Source organism: Passer montanus, unplaced genomic scaffold (genome assembly GCF_014805655.1).
Source record: "Passer montanus isolate IOZ18808 unplaced genomic scaffold, ASM1480565v1 scaffold2, whole genome shotgun sequence".
Lineage (NCBI taxonomy): Eukaryota > Metazoa > Chordata > Aves > Passeriformes > Passeridae > Passer > Passer montanus.
This window is the reverse complement of record NW_024366591.1, coordinates 4,104,171-4,130,845: the sequence shown is the minus strand read 5'-3', so window position 1 is coordinate 4,130,845 and position 26,675 is coordinate 4,104,171. Positions and strand designations below refer to the sequence as shown.

Below are 26,675 nucleotides of genomic sequence, written 5' to 3'. Positions count from 1 at the left end.
GAAGTATCTGCACAGTAAAAATACTGAGTAAATTAATATTTTTAATTGCTGTTACACACAGAAGAAATGAGGAAAAAAAATACATTCCAAACAAAGAACAGTAAAATCAGCATAAAAATGTGTTAAGAAAAGATCCCAGATCAAGTGGCTGTACTGCATGTGGTGACCTTTACAATCACAGTAAAGAAAGTAAGTGCTAGAGACTTTCAGACATGGCAAAGTGCTTGGCTCCCCTGAGGAGAGCAGCTGCTTCAGTCACATTTCCAGTGACTCTGCCTGGAATGTGTGGGAGAAGGGCTGGAGCAAGAGACTCACATGGGTCCAAGACATAGAGATTAGTGTTCAGGACAGACCAGCCACTCTGCATTCTCAGGCAGGCAGAATTGCCACTTACCCGGTGGCATTTGCTTTCTCTCCTTCCTTGGTTTTTTTTGCTGCCTTCTGTTTTTTGAGTTTTATTTAACAAAGCTTCAGGTTCTGCTGGCCTGACCCTGCCAGCACCATAGGCTTGGAGCAAGCCTCCCCAGCTGAATTAGGAGCAAGGCTTGGTCCAGCAGGAACCTGCACCAGCAGGGTCTAGATAAAAATGTTTGTAGTGATTCAGCACCATCGCCCAATGGGCTGGTTTTGGTTTCTTGCTTCTCTTCTGTCAGGAAAAGGTGTCTTTTATTTCCTTATGCTCTGTCTTTTGACTGACCCAAATTGGCCCAGTCATGCTCCCACTGAAGTCTTGGTGGCTCAACACCTGCATCTTGGGCTTCAGCCTCACTTTTGAGCCATCACACCACTCCAGTAGCTCACCCGACAGCAGCATAGTGTCACCACAGAAACAATACAGACCACAGAAGTTTTGGCATTCCTGCCAACTGGCCACTTTTTTTTTTCATTTGTAGTCTGTCTAGAATTGTGTATTCTTTACAGTAAGAGCAAAAATAAAATAACATTAAGAAAATTTTCTCCAAACTAAGAAAATGAAAACCCATCAAATATTTTAAAGAAACCATAAAAATTTGCATTGTGTTTGCTTCTGAGTTCATATTAAGATTTTACTGCAGCTGCTTCAAAATAATGGTCCATTTCACATCTACACACACATTCTCACATTCCTTGGTGTGTAATTCCTTGCCTTCATTTGTGTTTGTACAGCAGCTAGTGCTACAAAAACTAGGTAGTTTCTAGCTGTGGTCCAGATTTAGATCAGTGAACAGTGGCATTTTTATCCTAGTCGAGAACACGGTGATGGTTGAGAGCTGTATTTCTAGATCAGCTTTTGTTCTGGGCCTAGGGGCTGGTGGTACAAGCACTTCCTTTGCTACAAAACCCACTGCTTCCTTCATTTGGGTGAAAAAAAGGAATCCAAGAAGAATGTGCCGACCTTATTGATTCCATCAAGGCTTTCTCACTCTGCTGATTTTAAAGCCAATGAAACTTACAATCAGAGAAATTAAACATCCCTTTGAAAGTTACTTCATGAAACCCAGCTGACCTTCTGCAGACTGAAAATTGAACAGAATGACTTCATTTTCTGTTCCAGCTTTTTCAAAAGCCACAGCAGACTGTGAGGCACTCTGTTTTGGCTGGATTATATTTACTCTAGCTAACAGTGAGGGACAAGACCAGACTGCAGAAGTTGGATGCAAGGTTCACAGCTAAGAATTTGGTCAAGGGTTTTAGAAGAACTAAAAATCATTTGCAAAACTGAAATTAGAGAGTTCAGATTTTTAAGCTAAACCTCCCTCAGAGTTCAAGTGTAGCTGAGCCCATCCTGTTAACCAGCATGAATAAGTATTTTGCAATTTTTTTCTATTTGATGCAAATTGAAAAGGCAGTCACACATTCCATGTTTTAAGAGAAGTCCTGCAGATCTTAAAAGCAATTTTAACATTAAAGTTGGATAATACTTGTGACTTACATAGCACTTGACATCTTCAAAGTACTGTATGAGCATCAATTCTCACAATATCCTTGTGAGGTAGGTAAGGGGTAATATCTCCATTTTAGAACAGGGTGATGGCCTGCTCCCCTGCCGGGATAACTTGGCATTGCACTGGTCCTCATACACCACATGTGGACGTGGCCCCAGAAAATTTAAGTGACGCACCCAAGGCCACAAAAGGAGCAAAACATGGATAAAAGGCAGGAGGATTTCTGTCATGAGAAGTCGGCAACTTCTCATCCTCTTCCAAGAACACAGTTATGATGCCTCTGCTTAAAAGACCTCCTGTCTCTATGCAGCAACCAAGCAAAGATAAATAGGCACTGGCCACTGAAATCTACAGTTGCTGTTTGCTTTGATCTGCTTCTTCCAGAACAGCTCCCAAAAAATACCACAATAGCAAGAAGAAAAGTGCAGGTGTTAGTGTCAAACTACAGGACTGGAAAACTTTGAAGAGCCACTAAAAATTGCCAAGTTCCTCCTGGGAATTTTATAAACTTGTGTAAAAATGTATAAATTGCCTCCACTGATGACAACATGAAACCTTCAAGCATTCTACTCAAAAGCCATGTTAGATTAATCCTTAAACCAGTCAGTCTTACAGATGCCTCAGCACAGAGGAGTAAGAAGCCAGGTATCCAGCACAGAGTAAAAGTAAAGCTTAAAGTTAAAATCCTGTGGCTTTGTTCTTCTCGACCTGCCCTTCCTACATGAGCATCACCCTGTGACACAGCATTACGAGCACTTAAAAACAAGTTGCAATTAGCACAGCTTCTCTGACTAACCCTGGGAGTTCTGTGCAAGGAGGATCTGCCTACAGAAATAGGCTGAAGTAAACATACTTTTATATGTCCAATTAAAGAGCCAAAGGACCTCCAAGAGGATGATAACTACAGAGAGTAACCAAACCATGTGTGTAAGCTCAAGTGATCATAGACAGGGTTTGCAGAAGGATGTTTGGATACAGCAGTGTGAAAAGAAAGCCTCTGTGCTTAGCAACAAAAGGAGCTGCTGCTGGGGCCAGGAACACTACACCACCTGGAAGGCTTCATTCCCTCTGTAGTGTTCCTGGGCCAAAGACTGGGTGCTTCTCAAGGCCTGTACTACTGAAAAGGAGAATAATGGATTTAACCTCCATTTTACAGTGCAAAGAGGCAAGAGGAGGGAGCACAAAGGCAGCCCCACAGACAGCAACACCATTTGTCACACAGGAACACCACTCCTCTTCTTGCTCTATTTCAAAGTGAAAATTGTCCTTGCTGGGGTTGAGGGAACAGTTTTAATCCCAGGAAAAGTTATTTAACAGACTGCCAGCAACTGCTTAGTGCTTCTCAGGATTTAGGCATCTCAAAATTGTGTCAGATCACAGTCCACAGCAGCTGGTCTCTTCCCAGCAGGAAAGAGCCTCCAGGAAAATGGTCTCATTCAAGTAATATGGATTAGAAAGAGGAATGCAGAGCCAGAGAGAGATTTTGAAGATTAAGATCCTTTGCCAGCAAACCTCCAAGCCAACCAGGACTCTCCTTTGTATGCTGAGGGCTCTGCCTCATGTTCCTGGGAAGGCTGAAGCTGTTGCAGCAGCGGGATGGAGCCAGTGTGACTGGCCAATGTGTCCCAGCCAGGTCACTCCAGGTGACCTGTTCCAGGACAGCAAGGGAACAACTGCCCACTTGGGCTGCACAAGTTTCTGCTGTCCCACCCTCCCATCAGAAACTGCACCTCTGATGGCCAGTGGAGAGGAGACACATCAAGACTCTTTTCTGCAGCTATCCAGTGGCTGATGGTACAGCAGCAGGACAGCAAAGCAAGCCAAGAAGAAAAAGCACACAGAAAAGCAATTCAGCTATTTTCAGGCAGTTCAAGACTACTTGTTTCTAGAGAGGGAAAAAAGAGAATCAAAACTCAAGACTTTTAAATAAAGCTTACTTTATCACACAAGCATTTCCCTCAAAGCAAAGGAAAGCTCAGGATGTGGGGGAGCTCCTCTGAAGAACTGCCAGCTAAGGACTGAGTGTGCTGACCCATGCCAAGGAGCTGGGTTTCAAAGACTGCAGTGTGCTGTTAGCTCACTTGCTGGGAGGGTGGTGGGGTTCACCCCAAATGCTTAGACTTCCTCTCAGCCGGGTCACTTTGTTGCAGGAGGACATTTGCAAACAACCAAGCTGAGCAACAGCAGGTGACATCTGCAGAAAGCTACACTGCAGGGTTCAATCTATGGTCAGGAGATAAGCAATGCTGATGAATGGAAATGGTTTATGGCTCTAAATTCCCTCAGCTGTTTACTCCAGGCAGGCCCCGATATGCCAGTGAATGAATACTGACAGTATTATGTAACAGCATTAAAGGGAAGGGATTACACAGGGCTCTGCCACCTACAGTGCTTTCCCTCTCCATAATGCAGCTGACCTTTCTGATCCCTGTCTGAAAGGCAGCAGATGCCCCCACGGGGTCAGGATGTTAACCCAGATTTCTGTAATACTGGCTGCATTTGCTTTGATGGAGAAGTCGTGGGGAGGCAATGTCTATTCCCTGCCAGGCACACCAGGTGAGGCTGGAGAGGAGCAGGACACCCACTCAGCACCTCTCACAACACAAGGAAAAAGCTAGCAGGGTTTTATGTGAGTTCATGTGAGTTTGAGAAGGAAGTGGCAGGCGTGTTGAACACAAAGGACAGTGCTTTTCAGGAAGCTCTGCTGAAAAGGGACTTTCTGATGAAAAAAAGAAGTGCTGCAAAGAGGATCGTTTTCCACCAGCTGGCAAAACGTGGCAATCTACATCCAAAATCAGGCCTTGATCACAGGAAATGCTCACACAAAGGTTTAAGATACTGCAGGCAGCAGTACTAAAAGTACTACTGGAAGTGCTACTAAAACTTAATGGGTACATGGAATATTACTTGTTAGGACATTGGAGAAAAAAGGCATAAAGATTAGATGCCTGTCTGCCATAGTAAGGATCATTAGGACATACACTAAGTTAAGACAATGAGTAAGTTCTGCTTTAAAAACCAAAGTTCCTTGTGTACCCATTACATTTCACTGGTGGCTGCAGGCACCATGTAACTATGTGCACATGGAGAGGGAGAACACTGAGATGCCCCTGATACCCCACCAAACTCCTGCTGTCTACAGCTCTGCCACCCGCAGCAATGCTGACCTGCACCTAGAGACCTGCCCTGGAGCAGTGAGCACTGCAATCAAAGCACTCAGCACTGCCAGCACGCCTCTCGCTCTGTGCCCTCAGCCTGGGGTTCTGCTCTCCTGCTGCCACTGTTGGGTACTGCCCCACACGCTGCCATTGACTCCAGAGCTCAGCTCACAGCTGGATATGCTCTTTTTATTCTCCCTCCAAGCTTCCTTTCAGCAGAGGAATAGCTCCAGTTTGCATACTGTAATGCACAAAAAGAGACAAACATCAGTTAAATTAATTGTTGCCTATGACTTTAGTAGAGATCTGTGCCTGTCTGCCTACAGTCAAGAACAAGCCTTTTAGCACAGTGCATGGCCAAACCTCCTTTCCACCAGCCCTCTTCTTCCCAGACATTCAGCATCAATTTCAAAACTAACAAGTAAAATGCAGTAGTACAACATTTCCAAGGAAGAAAAGTGGAATGAGTAACTACTGCAGGGACAGTCTAAGCTTTCTGATGTGGACTCCACACTGAAGTAAGCTGTATTCAGAGAAAGCCAACGAAAAATAATGTAATTCCCAAAGGTAATGCTTCAAAGAAGCAAAATCAACATCACCAGTGTGCCTAGAGAAATGGAGATCTCTCTCAGGGGTGAATGCAGCTACAGCACCTGAGATATAACCCACGTGTTCACAGCCTGTTGGCACTCCACCTAGCTCCTCTTCCTGAAGTCCTCTTCATCTCTGGTCTCCACGGCCGACAGCGCGATCAGCATTTGTGCCGCGTAGTAGGTGGCCATGATGATGAAGCGTGAGTAGGGCACGGGGAAGCAGAACTCGTTGAGCGCGATGGTCAGGTCCGACACCATGAAGAGCATGGCGCCCACGCAGGCCGACAGCTTGGTCCACGTCCACAGGTCGTTGCACAGCTGCACGCCCGCCATCGCCCGCCAGCCCATGAAGCCGATGAGGGCGATGTAGACGGCCACCAGGTAGGTGAACGGACCCGAGAGGTAGGAGTACAGGAAGGCATAGCAGGAACTGGACACGACGCCCATCAGCAAGCCGGCTTTGAGGTCCAGAGGCTTCATGCCGAAGGCTGAAGAGTACAGGATGTGTGTGATGCCGAACATCAGCAGACCTGGAAAGAGGCATTGACACACAAAGTGGCACCTTTCATCAGTGACTGGCAGTCAGTAGCAGAAGAAAACATTTCTTGCAGTGTTACCTACCAGCAACACTACCAGTGATAACCATACTGACCACTTGGAACCATTTTATTACAAAAATCTGTACATGGGAGATAGCACCAAGCCCCTAACCTAAAAAAAACGCCCCAGCACAATTACAGCTGCAGCCAAGTACAGCTCTGCTGTGACGAGAGCCTTTCTGCTGAGAAGTTGGGTAGAACTAAGCTGCTGGAGAATTAATTGATCTTGTTTTTCAGGTAGTTCCTCTTCACCTGCTTTGGGTGAAAGGTTGGGAGCGAAGTAGACCAAAGACCACCCCCTCTAACTATCCACAGTGTTTTGCTCATAAGACACATGTAGAAGAAGACTGGAACCACAGCAGTGTAGGAAAAAAACATGACAAAAGACACTAATCCCTATGAACCCTAAAACAAAGCTTGCCTGTACTTAGCCACAAACCCAAAGGCACTTTGAGGACTAAATCTGGCTGCTTCTCCATCTCTGCCCATAGCTGGGAGAAACCTAAGCTGGAAAGAAGCAGCTGGCATATTTCAGGGACCGCACCAATGTGATCTGCCAACAATTTTATGACTATTTGTGAGATTCAGATGAACCTTACCAGGAATCAGTCAGGAAAAATGAAATGCCGGCTTCCCTTTGAAGTGCAACACCACTGAGAAATGCCAGATGTGGGTGTTGGAAGGTGCTGCCCATATGTTATTAACTTGCCACTAAGCCATTTGACAAAAATATGTCCCAATGTGTTGGCACAGCTGCTGCCTCCAAGCTGTCATGACAACTATAGATAATGGGCCACAAACAGAGCCCAGCTCCTTGGGGCTTCTGGTTCCCAGACCCACACATGGTGCAGCTGCAGGCTCTCCTGCTTTATCCTGGCAGGGTTATTAGAGGAGTTGGAAGTTTTCATGCAACTACAAAGCATGAAATGGAGAAAAGGACCTGGGAAGCTGAGTCCTCCAGCGGGACACTTGTTCACGTTTAACACATGATGCTCTGGTGTAAAAGGCAGTCACAAAAACCTGCAGCTGGAAGATGTTGCTTCATCCTACTACTCTTGTGTTGATGCAGCTCAAAGAAGAAGTGGAAGTGTCTCCCTGCCTTTGGGGAGGACCAGATCAGACACCCACTGAGAGCTCAGCCATGGTGGGATGAGAAGGAAATCCACAGGAGGGAGGGGGCTGGTGGGATCTGTTTTGCAGAGTGAGGCTAGAGAAAATGGACAGCATGAAGGGGAAAGAGGAGAAGCACAAAAGAGGACAATAAGAAGCTGATGTTTCACAGAGCTATTTCACCTCATGGACAGAACACTGAAGGAACTGAGAAGGGATTTAGGACAAGAGTTTTTTATAGGGTTATAGTGCAGGAAAGGTTAGAGCCCTAGGACGTGGTAAGCACTAGAAGGATATGTTGTCCTAGCAGTGAGCAATGTTTTTTCCTTCAGTGGCATTATATGAAGCATTCTGCAGCAGGGAACTGAAGAATGTGTTATCCTTCATGCAGGCATCTGGCACCAAGGAGGAGGAGGAGAGGACAGGATGCAGCAGGCAAAGAGACTGGAAAGGCAGGAGTTTCGTGGTAGGTGGTGAGGCTGGTCACAAACAAGGGAGTCAGCTCCCAAGTTTACTCAATCAGCACCCACAAATCAAGCCAGGAACTAGGGAAACCTGTGATGGCTGCACAGGGAAGGGGGTGCACTTCTCTTATATTTCTCAGCCTTTAGCTTGGTCCTCTCAACCACATCAGGGAGATCAGCCCTTTTCTCCCACTTTCTTCCTCTGGGTTTCCTCAGTCTTCTTCACCAAATGCATAAAGTGTTTCTAAGTGCCTGCAAAGGAGGCAGTGTCAAAGGAGGTGGATATTAACACTGTAAACTATCTTCTACATGCAGTAAGACAGTAGTTAGAAAATAGTGTTATTAGTGGACTGAAACAGCAAAAATGAAAAAAAGTCAATTGTGCCAGGAGTAAGTTCCCAGGCTCTCACTTCCCTATAAAGTAATGAACAAATGTTCTTTTATAAACTTATTGTCTCAAAAGCTTTTCAAATGAGCCCAGTTTCCAACCCTTTTCAGTCCAAAAACTGCAGAAATTGAACAGAATGTACATTTTTATCCAGTATTTCCTCTTCTCTCCTCAAACTTCAAATTTCCAAACTTCAAAAATATTGTCAGTTGTCAGCAACAGCAACCTGATGAATTTTAAATAGGAGAAAATACATTTTGCAGGCAAAGTGAAGGATGAAATAGAGCAGTGCACTTTATATGCTTATATCTGAAATGCAAGTATTAACACTTCCCTACAGAAGGTACAGCTCAGTGGGCTGAGATTTTCAAGAGCTTGTCTTCTCCTTAAGAAGAAAAAATGTGCCTAAACCCACAAAGTAAAACTTCCCGGTTGTGAGACTAGGGTTGAAAACCCGACTCATTTGCAGATTAAAGCACATCACCCACAACTGATGACATCAAAAATACTGTCAGTTGTCAGCAACAGCAACCTGATGAATTTTAAATAGGAGAAAATACATTTTGCAGGCAAAGTGAAGGATGAAATAGAGCAGTGCACTTTATATGCTTATATCTGAAATGCAAGTATTAACACTTCCCTACAGAAGGTACAGCTCAGTGGGCTGAGATTTTCAAGAGCTTGTCTTCTCCTTAAGAAGAAAAAATGTGCCTAAACCCACAAAGTAAAACTTCCCGGTTGTGAGACTAGGGTTGAAAACCCGACTCATTTGCAGATTAAAGCACATCATTAAAGCAGATGCTGAATTGCTGTGACTAGCTAACCATCCTCTAGCACTAACTTGGAGAGGAAACACAGAGATATACCAGTTACACAGGAATGGAGAAGTGCAGAAGAGTTCATACACAAAAATGATCATGGGGAGAACTGGGCCTTGAATGTTTCCCAAGCCATAGCTCAAGGAGCAACTCCAGGAGGCAAAACCAGCTGGGCTGAGGCAACTGAGCCAGGTACTCCTGTTGGGGGGAGGCCTATCAGTGGGAATGTCAGCACTCAACACAGAAAGGATGGCACCTCAAGAAAACTGGAGCTCCTCAGCAATGTGCCCAAGGTTCAGCCAGAGAGATCCAATTCCAAGGGCCTAATCCAAACCCCACAAAATCAGTAAACATTTTTACATGAACTTTTAATAGGATGGCGATAAGCCCTTGGGAAGCAGGATTCAAACCAGATTCAGAGCATTTGGCCTTTCATATCTGGCATTGCACACACTTCCTTCTCGTAAAGAAAGAGCTTATGGGAATCCCAGAATAAAACTAGATGCTAACCTCATGAGACGAGGGAAAAAAAGCCTTTAACTTTCAGATCTGACAACAGCACAAGTCAGGAAAGTTCCCTCTTCTCATCACATTTTCCAGTGAGACAGTTACAGCAGGCAGTTAATGGTGGGTGTTATGTGCAATCCCTGTGCTGCTTAAATTAACTTCAGAAACCCCACCAGTCAGTTCAGTGAAGAACTCCACTGCTGGTGATTTCTTTTGACAGTCCAAGGCCAGGGAGAGAGTTGCTGCAGGCAGGTTCAACGTGGCTTTAAATGATTAATCTGAATCATTATGTTCCAGTCTGCAAACTAGCAAAATAAACCAAGCTCGTTTTTCTCTGAGAGATGTGGATCTTTCTGTAGAGAAGACCAACCACTGCAGTAAGGTTTGTCCTTGATTGACTACCATTTAAATGTTTTGCAAAACAAACATGTCTTGTACAACAGGCTGCATGATTCACACTGATGAACCTGCAAGTAGGACAAGATTTGCTGCTGCTTTGGTTTCTATCATCCACTTAATGCTTCCCCCAGGCTATGGGCTTGTCTATCAAAACATAAATGTCCTCTCCACCTGTTCTCCACCAAGGAGCTGTGCACAATATGTTCCATTCCAAATCCTCACTGCAAGGTCTGACAGATCTCCCTGCAGAGACACAGGAGGTAAATACTTCCTGTAGCTTCATGGGAACTGATGAGTGCCACAAGCATTTCCTTCTCTTCCCCAGGGAATCTGGCATTCCACCTTCTCAACTTCAGCAAGCCCAGATGCTATGACACATGCCAGGAAACCTAACCTGACCCAATTACCTCTCTAACCTCAAGAGAAGCTCAAGAGAAAGACTCATCCATGATGTGCTTCCTCAAACCATGATGGATTTTACTGAAGGGATGAGTGCTTCCCAGTGCCCGGGGCTTAAGCTGTACATGAATAAACAAAACATGTGGCCCAGCAACTCATTACTAAACAAAGAGGGTAACAGCTGGGCACTGTGGCATCCATTTAGGACTGACACTGTACTCACCATGAATGAAGTAGCCCTGCTCCTGCCAGATGAGAAAGGCATCTCCCACTGCCGAGAATATGAGTCCCGCTAGGATGCGGCTGGCACTCCGGTGTGACACTAAGAAGTTAATCCCATGAGCCAGAAGGAAAACCCACAGGCAAAAGATGGGCAGACATTTAATGAGGGCACTGAACCAGGAGGGGCTGGAAGTTGGCAGCCAGAGGACAAAATAGACACAAGTGGCTTTAAAGAAGGGGACCAGTTTGGGGCCTTCACTCTTCACCTAAAGAAAACAAACATTAAAAAACAAGAATTAATAGGATCATCAGAAGCATCAGTGAAATAAACTTCATAACACAACTGGCTCCTTCCCTTTGAAAGTTGCTCTTCCATATACTGTCAGCTGGCAGTGTTTCTACCCCAAGAAATGCTGATTGAACTTGACCATGATTCTCTGCCTAGATCTTTGTGACCCTCTCTGCTGAAAACACTTCTCAGTTGGCAGGATGGGCTTTGGGTGGTGGATTTGGAGGAAGTTATAGAACCTTTTCTCTTTATTTGTTCCACTGAAAACATTTAGGCCATTAGTCAATCTCCTCTGGTGCTCCTTGTAACCTATCTCGTGTTTAGGCTAATCCCTTTAATATACCTTTCCAGGAGCTGTGAAAATACTGCATGCCCAGATATATCCCAGCAGCAAACAAGCCAGTAAAGGCACAAATCTTCTCTCCCATTTTCACAAATCCTCCTGCTTAGACAATTGCAGATCACCCCGAGGATACAACCTCTCTCCTAACCCATTCTTTCCCCAGCCCTGTAGCCTCATGCCTGGAGCTTGCTGTTGGCATCACAAGCATCAAAACCCAACACATCAACCTCCCAGGTGAGGATGTCACTTCCTCGGCTGAGTAATACCAACATCAACCATGTGTGGCTTTGTTCTAGCAATACTCTAATAATACAGTACCCATATTGCAGGAAATGTTTTGAGTCAGGGCTCTACTGTGTAAATACAGACACAAAAATGCAGCATGAGCACTGGGCTACTCATAACAAAACCACAGCAGGGGTAGGGCACAGAGCTACAGGCTCTACAGATTGGGTCTGCTCTTGACAAACACTTAGCTGAGACCACTCTGCACAGTGATATGTATTGTGTTCACCTGCCCTCCTGCCACACTTCTGCATTTCAGTGCAGGCGGGTAAAACTCCATGTGAGAAACAAAGCTATGATTTTATTTTCTCCTGGAGATGAGCTGAGGGCCAAAACAAGGAGCAAAGGAAAGGACTGTAACTGCTTCTGTGCCTGCCTGAGCTATGTCCCAGAGTCTTACAGGAGGCCTGTCTCTTCTTGCACCTAAGGCAATGCAACCCCCGAGCTCCCCTGCAAGCAGGGGTTCACCCTCAGTCTTCTCATTTTTTTGGTCAAGCAAGATTTATTTCCTACATATCACAATGACTTCCCACTACTCATGGCCAAAGCACACAGAGGTCTCCTGCACTGGAGGAGGACACAGGGGAAAATTTAGAGGCATCCAAACAGATTTCACACTGTGAAGTCCAACTTGTCTTTGGTTGTTTTTTTTTCCCCCAAATACCTTGACCCTTTTTTTGCTTCCTGCATCATGGGACATTGTCATGACCAGTGTCCATCTTCCTTTGATGCTGGATGCCTTGGTGCAGATGCCTAGAACAGGTGAAGATTGCACAGGAAATATTCTATGCTTACAGTGCTCAGGTGATAAAGCCTAATCTCATAAAAATTCAGGATCTTTTATGGGCACAAGCAAATGGAGTCAGGTGGAGTTGGAAGACAGAGGCAGAGGCAGTGGAGGGCATCTTCACATGCAGTATCTAAAAAGGGAATGCAATCTCTGGAGCAGTGAGGCTATAAATAAAGGGCATCCCAAAAAGACAGTGCCTTCAAAATTTTTCTCACATCTGATGGAAATTTCCCCAGCATATCAGCAGTTTCTTGGCAGTAAGGTATTTCATCATACATTATTCATAGGCTATTGCCAACACAATTTTTAAACACTCCATTAAACAACCAGGCTACACAATTCCCTAACAAAAGGACATCAGCAAGCCGTTAACTTTCTTGTATTACATGGGGAGCCGTCGTGAGTCCTCTACTTAGGCTGTCTAAATTAATCACCATTTACCACTCCTTGTCTGCATTCCCTGGGAAAATTCTGGCAGCAAACAGCAAATTAACTTGAAATAAAAGTCATAAAAACCCATGTAGTCTCCTCACAGTACTGGGGTTGCCTGGGAACTATCAAGTATTGTAGGGGAAAGAGTGCATAGAAGCATACAGGAGAGTATTTGGGTTAGTAAACATGGTAGGTTTTATTTAATACCTCATATTAAAAGAAAAACACCTGCTAGGAGCAGTTACAATTACCATCACAGCTTGCCCTCCCCTGTGTGCACACATTATGAGACAGGTTTTAATTACACTTCTCATTTCCCCAGGAACCTTGCCTTACTGAAGCTAAGATAAAAACTTGTGCAGAACAATTATGTTTACTTGGTAAGCTTAAAATTACCTTTTCTCGCTATCTCAATGTGAATCTTGCAAGCCCAGACAGCATTATTTCAGAATAATGGTTTGTATTATTTCCATCCTAATAACAATTGAGGAATTTTTCATGCATAAGAGTTACAGCACTCTCATGTAAGAATTATCTCATACTTCTAGAAGGGCTACAGGCTTCTCATCATTGACACTTTATTTCTTAACACTTCTTCTCCAAGTATACTTCAGATGAGTTTTGTCCAACCATGCCCTTGCCCATCATTGAATGCTGCAGCTCGTTGGAGCTCCTTTCATCGCTCTGATCAAGATAAGGGCCCCATGAATGGCACTGGAAATACTTTGGAGAAGTCCTTCAAGAAAAACTGAGGCAACCAGAGGGTGAAGCTGGGGATTATCCTCTGTTTGGCCACATGGCTGCGGCTTGGAAAGGGGTGATGGGGCAATTTGCCACCTGAAGGACAAGTCAAGACTGCTATTGGAAAACCATGTACCAACATGACTGGAAGCTGTGGTTTGAGGAAAGCCAAGCATATAATCCACAATGGGACTTGCTATACCACAGGGAAGGGGAACATTATTTCTTGTCCGTGGATAAATTGTATGAAACCACCCATCTCCTTTGTCCGTGTCTCAGAGACAGAATGTGAGATGGGACTGCACCAAGGGGCTGGAAAAGGAAGCACTTGATACAGCTGACAAGATCTTTTTTGCTAATGTGTGTTATTGTCATGGCTTTAATCTGGGTTTTGCCATTTTGTTACAAATTCTATTGCACTTTTCTTCCCAAATCTTTTCTCCTGCCACTGCTAATTTACTCTGTGCTGAAATGCAGTACAGAAAACATCTTGAATGCAAAATCAAGGCAGTATTTTCAACATTTTAATTTCTAAACTGAGCATGATTTAGGGCTTCTTCTCAACTGCTATGGCTACTAAGTTACTCAGAGTCTTTAAAAACTAGTTTAAACTGCTATAAAGCCACTATCTCTGTATTTGTAGAATAACAGTAGAAATATTATTTATTAAAGTATCTGTATCCAACCAAATCCTGTGAAACTCTCCAAGACTTGGGCAGACTAGGAGGAAGTTGTGTCTTGGCTCTCACCAAGAGACTTTGTGCCAGATAATCTCCAGAGGTCCCTTCCAATCCCAACCATTCTGTGATTCTGTTCAAACAGAACGTGATTGGCACTGGCAGCTCTCTGGAGGCTTGGGGCTTGGATATCCACCTCTCTAGGCTCACAGGTTTACAGGATCCCTTCTTGTTTTGCCTGCAGTCATTCTGCTCCAGTTGTTGGCACTGGCAGCTCTCTGGAGGTTTGGATATCCACCTCTCTAGGGGCTCACAGGTTTACAGGATCCCTTCTTGTTTTGCCTGCAGTCATTCTGCTCCAGTTGGAAATACTGCTGGATATGGCCTGTTCTGACTGCTGCAGGCACAGAACCAAGCAAAAAAATTTACATCTGGCTCCTCTTCTCCAGTATAAGCCCCATCCACAGAGGCACAGCTACACTCATAAGACACTGCCTCAATTTGCTTTAACATTTTGGAGTCAACTGTCTGTATCTATATTATAAGTGGGACAGCAAATCCAGCAGCCACAGGGAGGGAGACATCTTCCACCCGAGGCACAGAAGAACATCAGAAACTTGTTGCATTTAAATGCTAAAGCTGGACAGAGTTCACTGTTCCTAAGCCTTGCACTGTGGAGTATCAACTAATGCTCTTCTCTCTGTAAAGCCCCCTAAATCAGCCTGCAATGAAAATGAGTACACAGACACCAGCTGAGTGCCAGCCTGCTGTGGGGATATGGCTCACACCCACTTTGCACTGGGCTGAAAAGTGCAGCTTTTCAGGAAAAGTGCTGTAAAAATAATACCCCAGCCATTCCACTGAGCAACACTTGAGCACAACTGTGTGCACTGGCCCAAAAAAGCTGGGCTGTTGTCCTCCACCCAGCCCTCCCATGAGCCTTGGACCATTTTGTGTATGAGCTGCTCCTCCTGGCTTTTGGCATCCAGCATTGTGGATCCTGCCTTGGTTCTCCCCTACTGTGACAACAGCTCTCACCCCCCGATGTGTGCCAATAAACATTTATTTGGCTTTGTTGCCATGTTTGCTGCCACTGCAAGCCCATAGCCCTTGTTTCTCACTGTCCAGAATATGTGGCTCTCTGCAAGGCTCTCCAGCTCTGCTCTCCTGCAGGAACAAACATGTTCCTGGGGAACAAATGATAGCCTACTGCCATTTGTCAAGGAAGGTACTGGCTTGTACATGTCCCAAGCTGCTCCTGAATAAATTCTGAAAATAAGTGGTAGTTATGGAAGGTGGTGAAGAGTTACTGAAGCAGCCAGTCAACCTGCCTGAAATACTGTGTTGATGCAACATATTTTTGCAATTAATAGGAAGGGTTTTATTTGTGTTGGAGATGCCAAGGGCCAAGCATCCAAAGCAGATGCCTCCTGAACAGGCTCCACATGCTGCGGGAAATTCAGGGTGATAGATAAACCCTCCTCCCCTCAAGTGGAGGCAAGACTGTAGAGGCTGCATCTAAAACAGATTTGTGAAATAGCAAATAAATCACCCAGAAGATGGTACGTGTTTTGCATGTGGGAGAATTTGCATGCTGATAATCCCATCTCCATCATGCTTATGCCATGCAATGAGTTTTGCCAGGTCTTTATTGCATCTTCTGTCACTCCCCAGCATAACCCGGGGCCTCTGTTTCTTCCACAAGGGTAATGCACTGAACCTCACCTCATGCTCAGCTGTTCAGTCAGACCTGTTTGCAAGGGGTCAAAAAATCATGGATTCGTCTGACAGGAGCCTCTGTTGTTCAGCACAAGTCAAAAGTAACAGGACTCTGCCTGAACACTTCCAGCCTGCAAAAGGACCATCCTCCCAGCTCAGACACATGAATGTCCAAGGCAGCTCTTCCATCCCCAGGGTCTCTTAAACTCTTAAACTCCTGCGAAATAGGGCTGATTTCTTGGCTTCCATAATTCCTCCCTCTACCCCAGCAGTCTGGGTGCTCTCTTCCCCACTTCAGTTAAACAAACTAAGGTCCAGCTGTACTTCCAAGCTTTGCTCCACAACAGACCAACACAGGGTTGAAAGCTAGAAATACTTGACTTCTTTTTCTTAGGACCAAGCTATGGCTATTTGCCAGAAAAATACAATTAAAAAATTGGCAGAGGCACTCACAGTTCTTGGGTGGTGAGCTCAGCTATATTGCTTCACAAATTCTTGGCACCAGAAAAGTCGCCCTTTGGTGGAGGCACAGAGGAGCAGGCAGTGGGTGAGGATCAATCAAACTGGCATTTAACAAGGGCCCCTGTGCATGGCTGGGCTGCTCCAGACACAGCTGCATGCAGGAAAAGGAACCACAACAAAACTTATTTTCACCACCCAAAGGTCACATTAACACTCAACCAAATCTCCAGATTAACCACAGAGGGGATGAAAACCCATCAGCACCGCGGGTGCTTCCAGATGAGCGACTGCCCCTCAGGTGCAGAGAGAAGGGAGGAAATTTGCAGCACGAGGTTCCCTGCAGATGCCTGGCAGCAGGGCACTGTTTGCCTGTGCCAACCTCTCCCAGGTGGAATGGCACCTCGAGCCCCCGCAGAGGCAGCACGCCCGGGCACCACGGGACATGGCTCGGCCACCCAGCTGAGCATCAAAAATGGGCTGGCTTGTGCCAGGAGAGCTGGGGAGCACTCCTTCAGAGGCTTCTCAGGCTGTGGCAGTGGCAGTGACATGAGGCTGCAGACACCACTTCTGCAGTGTAAGTAAAACAGCAGCCCCGTCTTGTCGTCAGGTGCTTAAGGAAGAAGAATGTAAAACACGCTGGGTGCTGAGCAGTCACGCTGACCACGCTCACAGGGCTGCTGACAAGGCCAAGCTGGCTCAGCAGCCACTGTGACCTCAGAGCTCTTGGACATGGCAGCTCTCTGCTGCTACACCCATGAGATAAAAAACATGCATCTGCAGACAGCTGGTATGTTAAAAAGTCACAAATGGGAAACTGGAGTCTTGCCCTCAAAAGACTCCTTGTAGGAGGCTCTGGAAATGTGAGGGAACAGTCCCTTAGGAGCCTCAGGTAGATAGAGGAGGTTCTGGAGCCAAGGAAATCATCTCACAGCTCAGGGCACTGCTTGTGCCACAGATTGCAAGAGGAGCCCACTCCTACTTCTTGCTTTTAAACCCTGACATTGCCCAGAGCTATCTTGAGACACTGGACCACGGTGTTCCCTCCAGCAGTTAAGGAAGTTACAGTATCCATAAAGTTATCTCCTGCACTGAATAGAAGATGAAATCCTGTTAGCTTGGCTAATGAGCTACACAACAGCATCTCTGGGGACCTTCCTGCACTGCCCAAGAGCTACTGCTATCAGGTCAGGCAATGTCAGGTACTGCTACACCCACCAACACCTTACAAAGTCACTGGGGTACCTGCCCTTGGTTTTCTGGCACCGCAGGGAAGCCTTCAAGGTGGTGAAGCCTTTCTTTAGCAGATGTTAACTCATAAAAAATTACAGACAAATACATTTCACCCTGAAGATTCAGCCTGGAAGTACATATTTTTGCTTTGGAGGTGATTTTGCTTTTTTTCTCCATTACCAATCATCTGTCCTGTCTACCAGACTGCCACAGGACCACAAGCAGGGCTGTTTTTAAAACCTCTTCTTAACCCGCAAGTAGTAATGATTGACTCCACATCTGTAGCAATGCTATAGCTGTCAGCAGTTTTGGAGAGTATGGTCAATAATGTGCACTGCTAAGCTCTAACAATACTAAACTAGTCAAGAATTCAAAAGTCTCTTCAGGCCTGCAAGGGCTGTCATAGACTAGTGCTTTCAGGATAGTTCAATGGCTCTCAGAAATGAAAGCAAAAACATAGTATTTGCCTGAAAGCATCTTATCTCAGAGAAAAGATTGCTTTTCCCCCCTGGGATTCCAGATCTTCCTTTTTGTGTGGCAGAAAGCAAGCCTCTCCAAACATTTCCTTTGCTGTTACACTCACAAAAGAACTCCTTGCAGGTGCTTAAAAACCTGAACCACAATGGGTCCGTCTTTTCATTTTGCTCATCAGAGATGCAGCGCTGCCACAGCAAGGGCACACACCCTTCCTCTTGAGTGAGGTCAGGTGGGGCCATATCCCTACTGCTACTCTGGACATCAGGAGGAGGCTGTGAAGCCACAGGGAATTTCAGGAGCCAGGTAGCCAGCACCCTGAAATGCACAGTTGGTACCTGTCCCAGGCAATTCTCGTCAGGATGGGAAGGGGCAATTACTTGGCCTGTCACACTAGAATCCAGATAAAAAATTTCTGCTGCTTACAGCAAAGTGTCCCCAGCTTATCCTGGGGAAGGCTTCCAGACTACAAGCACTTGTTCTCAGCAGACTCATCATTATTTATATCACACTTCTCTGTGACAGGGAGTTCAGACTTCTGTTACCCAGGAAGAAGCAGTTTTAAGCAAGCCCAACGTGCGAGCTGCAAGGCACAGAGCCACAGCAAAAAGCAGCATCCCCTTGCAAGGCCCACTGCTACAGACAAGTGCCACCCTGTGACATCTGCCCCCAGAGCTGCGTGGCAAAACTAGAGCCTCTCTCCAGTCTCTGGTGCAAACCCAAAACAAAGTACCCCAGGGAGAGCTGTCAGTTCTTTCCTTGTCGGCACCAAGGGCAGGCTGATTCCCCAGGTAATAGCTTAGAGGGATCTGCATAGAGAGTGCTTTGTTCCCAGGGCTGAAGAAACCCATCTTCAGCTTGCACTCTCCCATCTCCAGCATTATTTGCACCCACAACCCACTGCAACATTTACGTGCTTGTTGGAGGGCCCCAGCCACTCTGTCATTTCGCTGTGGCAGCAGGGATGCATGGAAGAATGTGTACTCAGGAAAAATGGGCACTTGGCAAAGCTCTACCCTGCGCCATGCTGCTTTGCCACCAGGAGTTGGTATTTGTGAGGGAAGGGAGACCCTTCCATCCAGAAGCAAACTCTTCAGCAGAGAAATGTCATGTTACCTAAAACCTGTGGAGAATAATGTGGTCTAAAGGAAGGGCATTGCAGGCACTGGTGCAGTCACAGCCCTTTGCAGGAGCAGCCAAAGAGCCAGCAGTGCAGCCCAGAAGGCAGGTGGCACCCAACAGGCTGTACCAGCCCCACCAGCCATTGCCAAAGACATGCCAAGGGTGAAACCGCCTCAGGCATTCAAAAGGCACTTCTGGCTCCCACAACAGACTGGTGCACGCTTGGCAGAGGTGAGGCTTTTGCAAAAGGAACAGGAAGGAAGAACTGAAACAGGAGGGGAAAGCAGCTGCCAGTGTCAGGGAAAGCTGGCAGCTCTGCACAAGAGACTTCTGCTGTTTGAATCCTCACAAGGGGCTGCAGTAATACCAAATAGGGCTGTGCTGGGAAACCCGGGAGAGACTGCTCAGCTTATCTCATGCCAGTTAGGAAGGCATGAATGAAAGCTTTACTCTACCTGTGTATCATGTCCTGCAGGTTGAAAGCTTGTGAAATACTGATATTAAAGAAAATCAGAAGGGAAAAATAGCAATGAATCCCAATAAAGATATGTATTTAGAGAGATGCTGCTGTGATACCTTAAAAAAAGCAGCAGCCCTCCTCAATGTTATCATGGGAACAATATGCTTAAGAGACAGGAGGGTGTTGAGGTCAAAGGATGATAGCAGAGCCACAGATGTTACTTCCAATATCCATTCTTGTGTCAAGATGCTGTGACCCGGACTCACACTGATGCACCAAGGCTTTTATTGGTAAAACCCCTGCTGTAATCCAGCTGCATAAACAAATGCAGACCACACTTACAAATGAGTGTGCAGCTGCTTACCAGGATTATGCCCTTTATATTGAGGGTGCAAATTCAGAGATGCAACCAAGCAAAGTGGAAACGTCAATTAAAACATCAATTAAGTGATAACCTTGTCATCACACTCCCTTTATATCAGGGTTGCAGGGGAAAGCCACAAAACTTGCTTAGTTCCTCCTGCAACGGAGAGCAAGTCAGCACTGCTAGCCATACCCTAACAAAATCAGAGACACAGGCAAATAGGCATACAGTAGCCAAGCCATGGCCTCAGCCCAGTTGTGCTGAACCCATGGGAGACATGTAAATATGAGGATCTGTCTGGTGTGCCTAGAGTGTGCTAAAAAATGAGCAGCTGGCTTAAGGTCAAACTTCCCTCAGTCTCGAGCAATGATTCAATCAGAGACTACTTGCAACCAGCAGAAAGGCACTCATTTTGATAAATAACAGGAAATTTAATGCCTGATGCCAACTGATGCCATATCTGCCTCCAAAGCTGGGGTCTGGTGAGAAGCAAAACATTAAACTTTACCATTCGTTCAAACCTGACAAAAGTGTCAAGGCCAATTCAGTAACAAGGGTGGTCTCATCTTTTCTCAGTTTTGGCAAGAACATGTCTTGCAGCAATCTACAGAAATTAGTTTTTGGGAGAAGACTAGCTTGCTGGTACAAACAAGGCATTTCCATAGGAATGCAGCAAGGTGAATCAAAAGAGCCACTATCCTCACTAACAGGTGTATTTGCAATACAAGAGTCAGCCTTGCAACACTGACTCAACACAAAAAGAGACCCAAGTTGCATTTATTGAGAAATAAGAGAGAGAAACTGCATCTGTGCAACTCTTGAGTCAGAGGCTGCGGTGTGAGCCCCTGGGCCCTGCTGGTGTCTGAAATCCTTCCCAGCCCAGCACACCTGAAATCTTCAGGAAAGCTCTTGTCCGGCCCACCTACTGATTTTCAGCTCTGGGGGTGTGTAAACACCTAGACACAGTTTTCTGTGCTGTGTCACCTGGATACTTGTTCACATCTAGCATTATATGGAAGGATGCTCCCGACTGACACATTTGTCACACAGAAACCTGTCATTAGCTGAAATGCTATTTAGATTATGGCAGTGTAAGAAATGGGTATAGGAAGGGCACAAGCAGGCTAGAATGAGGAATAACCATCATCCTCATTTTCTGTATGTTACAGTAAGCAAAATCTACATCTCTGCTGTAATGACAAGTCTGCTGGGCATTGTGTGACATGAAGGACAGTAGAAAAATTAAGTGGTGATATAATAACCACTTGGGCCTCCAGGAAGGGAGTTATGTAACTAATAGTCTTCTTGCTGTTCAAGAGTTTCCACATGCTAGCAGAAGATGGGTTCCTGATGCCATCTTTTTGTAAGAGTATAATTTCACTGGAGTTATTATTTCCTCAGCACTCTGAAGTTACCCACAGAGAAGATAACTTTAGCTCTTCTGCCGCACGCAGCGTATTTTGGATAGATATACTTGGACAAGAGAAGAGAACGGAAGAAGTGCATCTCTGTCCTTTCAGAGGAATTACGTGTAAGTACAGACTTCTGAGCTGCACCCACTATCTGAATGCTCAGGGCACACTTTCAACAACAGACGCGTGTGCCTCGAGTGATACACTTGGGTTAATGAAGCCTTTAATCCACAGCACTGCCTGCAGCAGTGATCAGCACTGCCTGCTTAATGCTCCCTCCCTGGCACTGGGAAGAGCGTGAGAGAAGCCTGCACTTTGCAGGCTCCACTAGCCCACCCTCCCCTAGCAACAGCTCCAGCAAAGAATGTCAATGTCACAGCAAGAATGCGCAAGTTCAGTCTGAAAAAATAAATCGTGGCATGTAACACTATGCCTGGGCTTTAGCTGGCATAAAGCAGCACAGCTTTTTTGCTCAGTAGGACCAAAGTTTCTAGGCTTCTCCCAAAAGGTGGGACTGACATAAATGTTACTAAAATCCAGCTAAGCTTTCCCAAGGTGATTATTCCCTTCCTTTTTTGATTGAGCTCAGATGCTTAGAAATATTTTCTATCTTTCATTTATATTGGCTTGGTTTTTATAGTAGTGCTATATTTCCATAATTGTCTACGCAGTATATAAATGTCTACAAGCTCCTGCATAATAAAATCCCAATTTATGATGCATTTAAGTAATGGGGGAAATTACAATGAAAGCATCAATGTTGCATAGAAACAGAGAACAAGCAAAACTAACCATAAGAATTACTTCTAACTCAGATGGTTGCTAACATTTCATTCATTAATGCAGAAACAATACATTCTCTCTATAAGAAGCAAAGGCTGACATAGTTCCAGTGTGATCTGGCTTTTTTGTTCTCAGCAGAAGTTTGAGGATCCTAATAGCACCCTTCCTAATACTAAATCTTTAAAGCTATGCTTTGACCTACTACTGCTACAATTGCCCACAGTGCAGAGTATCTAAACAACATGATTTACATCAGGTTTCCATACTCATCTTGATCACTGTGGTTTGGCCCCTGTTCAGAAACACAAATGACACCCACCCAGGCCTTCAGCCCAATTCCATATTTCTTGCTGGTGAATATCTTTCCAGGCTGTACCTTTCAGGTATTTTGCCCAGTTTTTGCAAGTCACTTTTCTACTCTGTGCCAGTGACATCCTGCATCTTTCCCGAGGCTGACAAGGGCTGCTCTCAGGAGGGTGCTACTGCTTCCCACCCAGAAGGGACTGGGCTGAGGGCTCCACTTCCTTCATGCAGTCAAAACAAGATATCTTTCCCAACCCAGCTATCTCTGTTTAAAGATGGAAACAGACCAGAGGACAAAAGGGAAGGGATGGGGAGTGTTAAGATATGGATTCTGGGCAATAATCTGTCCCAAAGGGTGTTTCACCTGTCTCCCAAACAGAGGGCTGTGCTAGGTCAAGTAAAAGTCGGGTGTGGAGGGAATGTTTTAGGGATGAGAGCCCCTTGTTTATCTTGCTCTAAAAGACACACTGATATCATCTATAATGTCCCCTCAAAGAGATCTACCCTCAGCCAATTAATATCTGTATTTTCCATGCCCTGTTTTCCTCAAAGTGTTGTGAAGCCCTACACTAAGTTTAGTCCTAACTTAAAGGACAAAATAGGGTCCCTTTGAGCAAGGAACATTATGTAAATGTCAGAATGACTGCATGTCTCCGGGCTCATCTCCTGCACACTTGTGGCTCCTGCAATCATGGTGCCTGCTGGGCAGAAAGGTCCTTAGGGCAAGAGCTATCTCCCACAAGCTCACATTAAAAACTACTTAGACTACAGTGTTGGGTGTGTGGGGAGCTGGACAAAAATCACTAACGAGTGCTCTTTTATTAAGGTGGGACTGGTGATGACTGAACAAAAATGGAATTAAACCTCACATATTCACAGAGCAAACATTTTATTTATCAATACTGTGCTTCAGCTGCAGGCTCTCAGCCCACATGGCTTTATGCAGAAAAAACAGCTCTTAATCAGAGCAGTATCAAGAATAACAATTTTGAAGCAGGACACTCCTGCTTGCCTAGCAGAGTAAGCAGTGAAAGCTTCCCTCCAAGGTGACTTCCAACCACAGTGAGCATCGCTCACCAGATGGAACAGGATGGCAGACAAATGCATCTTCCCTGCCACAGCCCAGTGCCATGCATGTCTAGACTCTAACATCAGCAGGACTCCAGAGCTTTATCCCAACTGAGGACCTGGCACAATAGGTTAAAAGGTACTTTGGCACCAGACTTGTTTATTTGTGGGCATGCTCCCTGCTCAGCACATGAACTATGCAGCATCAGAGACCACAGCCTGACGAGCTCTGCACAATGCTGTGGTCTCTCTGTGTGCACTGGGTGGACATTCCAAGCCCTCCAGGCAATGATGCACACCTGGCAGCCAGCACAAACAAGCAGTCCTGGCTCGATCCTCTCCATGGACCATGCCTCCTTGCGTGGTTCCTTCCTGCTGTCACAGCAGACTTAGAGCTCATGGGTTTTGACTCTTGTTAAAAGTGTCCTAAGGAGGAAAAGAAGGGGAGATGCAGGAGAGCAGGTTGTGTGTAAGCAGCCAGGGCCACCTGCTGCAGTACTGTACAAAGGCCATCACTTTGAGAGCAGCAAGAAAAATCCTGTCACTCTCAGATGTGCTCTTCTGGTGTTCTCCCCACTGAGGCAGATGCTGCAGTATGCTGGGAGAGGACATACACTACAGACAAATCAATTCTTCTGGCTAATTTGATTACGCCTCAGGTGCTGCCCCTCCAGAGAATCTCCCCATCATGTAATGGCAGCAATATCCACGCTGGCCCCAAAGACCTGGTGCAAAGGCAGTGCAGTACAGAGAAGGCTGGGCCCCAAGGCGAGCACCCAGCTGTAGCCAGACAGATGGCCACTGTCCTTCCCTTCAGCAAGGGACTTGCTGGAGGGAGCCCACCAGCTGGAGAGCCATCCTGCTCCTCACCCCCAGCTGTGCAAGGGCCACACCACACTCCTGAGCAGCACAGGCTGCTGTGTGACACCAATTCCAGCCACCCTTCCCAACTGTGGGACAGCCGGCGTGGATCAGCACTGTGCTCTCCTTCAGAGCAACAGCAACGTGACAACCACTGATGGAGAGGTGCAAAAAACTGCTCCTCAGAACACTGAAGGCTTGCAGCTCTTTTTTTTTTGTGAGCTTTGTGGAGGATCAGTTGCTCTCCCCTCTCACCTCCACAGCAATGGCAAATAGCTGTAGCTCTGGTCACAGCTCCCAGTCTTAGCATCCCTGCAGCTCCCCATAGTTTCACACCTGCATTAGTTGCCTTGGAGAAGTACATTGTTCACGAGTCAAGGAGACAGCCACAGCAGAAATATGCTTTGTTACATGTCAAAAGGGCACGTGAGAAAATAAAGGTTTTTTTCAATTCCCCCCCCCAGTTTACCTTCCCAAAGCCTTCCGGTCTGAACTCTGTACACCCTTCCCAACACGTACTCGTGCTTTAGTCATCTGCCTCAAAACTGGGTTGAAATAACACCCTGCAAGACCACCCTGGATGCACTATCACAACAACCAAGTACAGCCTTCTGCAAACTGTGAAACAAATCCTGTCAGTTTCTGAGCCATTCCAGTACTGTCCCAGCATGAGATTTTATTTCCAAGATACACATACAACATTTACTATAACCAAAAGCATTACTGAAGGACAAATTTAGTTTATGGCACAGAAGCACAAAGATACCAAACCTTTTAAACTGTTTTGGAAAAACACCAAAAAAAATGTTTGGCAGTACAACGTTATAATTTCCAAGCTACTTCCCTCTGTCTCTAGAGATAAAAGTCATCCCCAGGCTGCTGATGAACTTACCAGGTACACGTTAATAACTGGGAGAAAATTCATCCAAACTAACAGAAAATGCAGCCTGCAGTGCAGAACTGGCAAAGCAATTTAAAAGTTTTGAACACCAGCTTTGTGAGTTAAGATCATGACAAGATTTCTACCTGCCAGAGAGTTTGCAATAGCCTGGCTCTTAACCAAAGTATTTCAAAACAAGATTGGAATGGATCCACAGGAACAAGGATACCAGCAGTAGGTGTTCAGCATTGCAGCAAAGCACCAGGAAACTTTACCACCAACAGTTATCCTTACAGCACGTGTTAAGTCTGCTGGGGTATTCCAACAAATCCCTCACTTTCTAGAAAGGCGAACATGCAAAGCAGCATGTCTAACAGTGCAGCTTCTCTGCTGTCCCGGCAGTTCTTTCAGCACTGAAACAGCCCCTGTTCACCTGCAGGGGCAGTTCCTCGCATTGCTGGCACAAGCCACAGCTCCTTCCGTTACCAGCTTGGTTCCATCAATCCAAGAGTTCTGCTGCACACATCACCTACTGACAGGACAGCAGCGAGTTGCTATCTTATTGCTGGTTACGTTAATTAAGCATCGTGACACCCCATGAGACAGGCAGGTGACACCAATCCCAGTCCCATGTCGTCAGGTGGTGGAAAGACTTGCAGACGAGACGAGGGCTCAGCGAGAGGTCACCCAACCTATGGAAAGGTCTGCCCCACACGCCTCAGCTCAAACCAGGACCCGGACAGCAAAGCACCTGCGGGTGGTGAGGCAGAGGTGCCTGCGAGGGCAAGGGGGGCCGCGGGGACAGGAGGATGCTGCCGGGCACTGCCGCGACGCGAGCCCAGGGCAGCTGGGGCAGCGCCGCTCTGAGCAGATGCAGTGCACGTAGAGCAGATGTACCGCGGATGTTTTCAAAAACACACACGGCAGGAGGAGGACGCGGCGGAGAGCCGCCCGGGCAGGCGCACCGCTGGAGCAACAGCTGCCGCGGGAGGCCGCGGTGAGCATCGCGGGGGCGGGAGGACAGGAGCGCCCGCCGCGCTCGGGGACAGCGCCCGGGGACCGGCCGGGAGCGGGGACAGCGGCCGGGAGCTCGTGGGAGGGGGCGCGGGCCCCGCCGCCCGCCCGCCGCGCGGCCCGCACTCACCACGGTGACGGGGGACACCATGTCGGCGGGGCGCGCTGCTGCTGCTGCTGCTGTCGCCGCTGTCGCTGTCGCCGCTGCGGCCGCTGCCCAGCCCGTGCCCTGCCCGCCTGCCGGGGCGCTTTTTAGGCGGCGCTCACGTCACAGGAGAGGGGCCCCGCGGCGAATGCGCTGCGGGGAGAAGGAGGGGGCGGCCCCGGACCCGCCCGGGCGGGCGGCGCCGATCGGAGCGGGCGGCCCCAGCCCCGGGCCCGCTG

At 46.6% G+C, this 26,675-nt stretch overlaps 1 protein-coding gene across 1 annotated transcript; it reads right to left on the bottom strand.

The window, feature by feature from the left end:
- Positions 1–424: 424 nt before the first annotated feature.
- On the bottom strand, positions 425–26,668 carry TMEM86A (transmembrane protein 86A). The gene is made up of 3 exons (XM_039707002.1): positions 26,422–26,668; positions 10,584–10,848; positions 425–6,206 (listed from the first exon to the last, which is right to left on the bottom strand). The coding sequence occupies exons 1-3, from the start codon at positions 26,440–26,442 to the stop codon at positions 5,779–5,781; spliced, it is 714 nt and encodes a 237-aa protein (XP_039562936.1). The 5' UTR covers positions 26,443–26,668; the 3' UTR covers positions 425–5,778.
- Between the last annotated feature and the right edge of the window lie 7 nt (positions 26,669–26,675).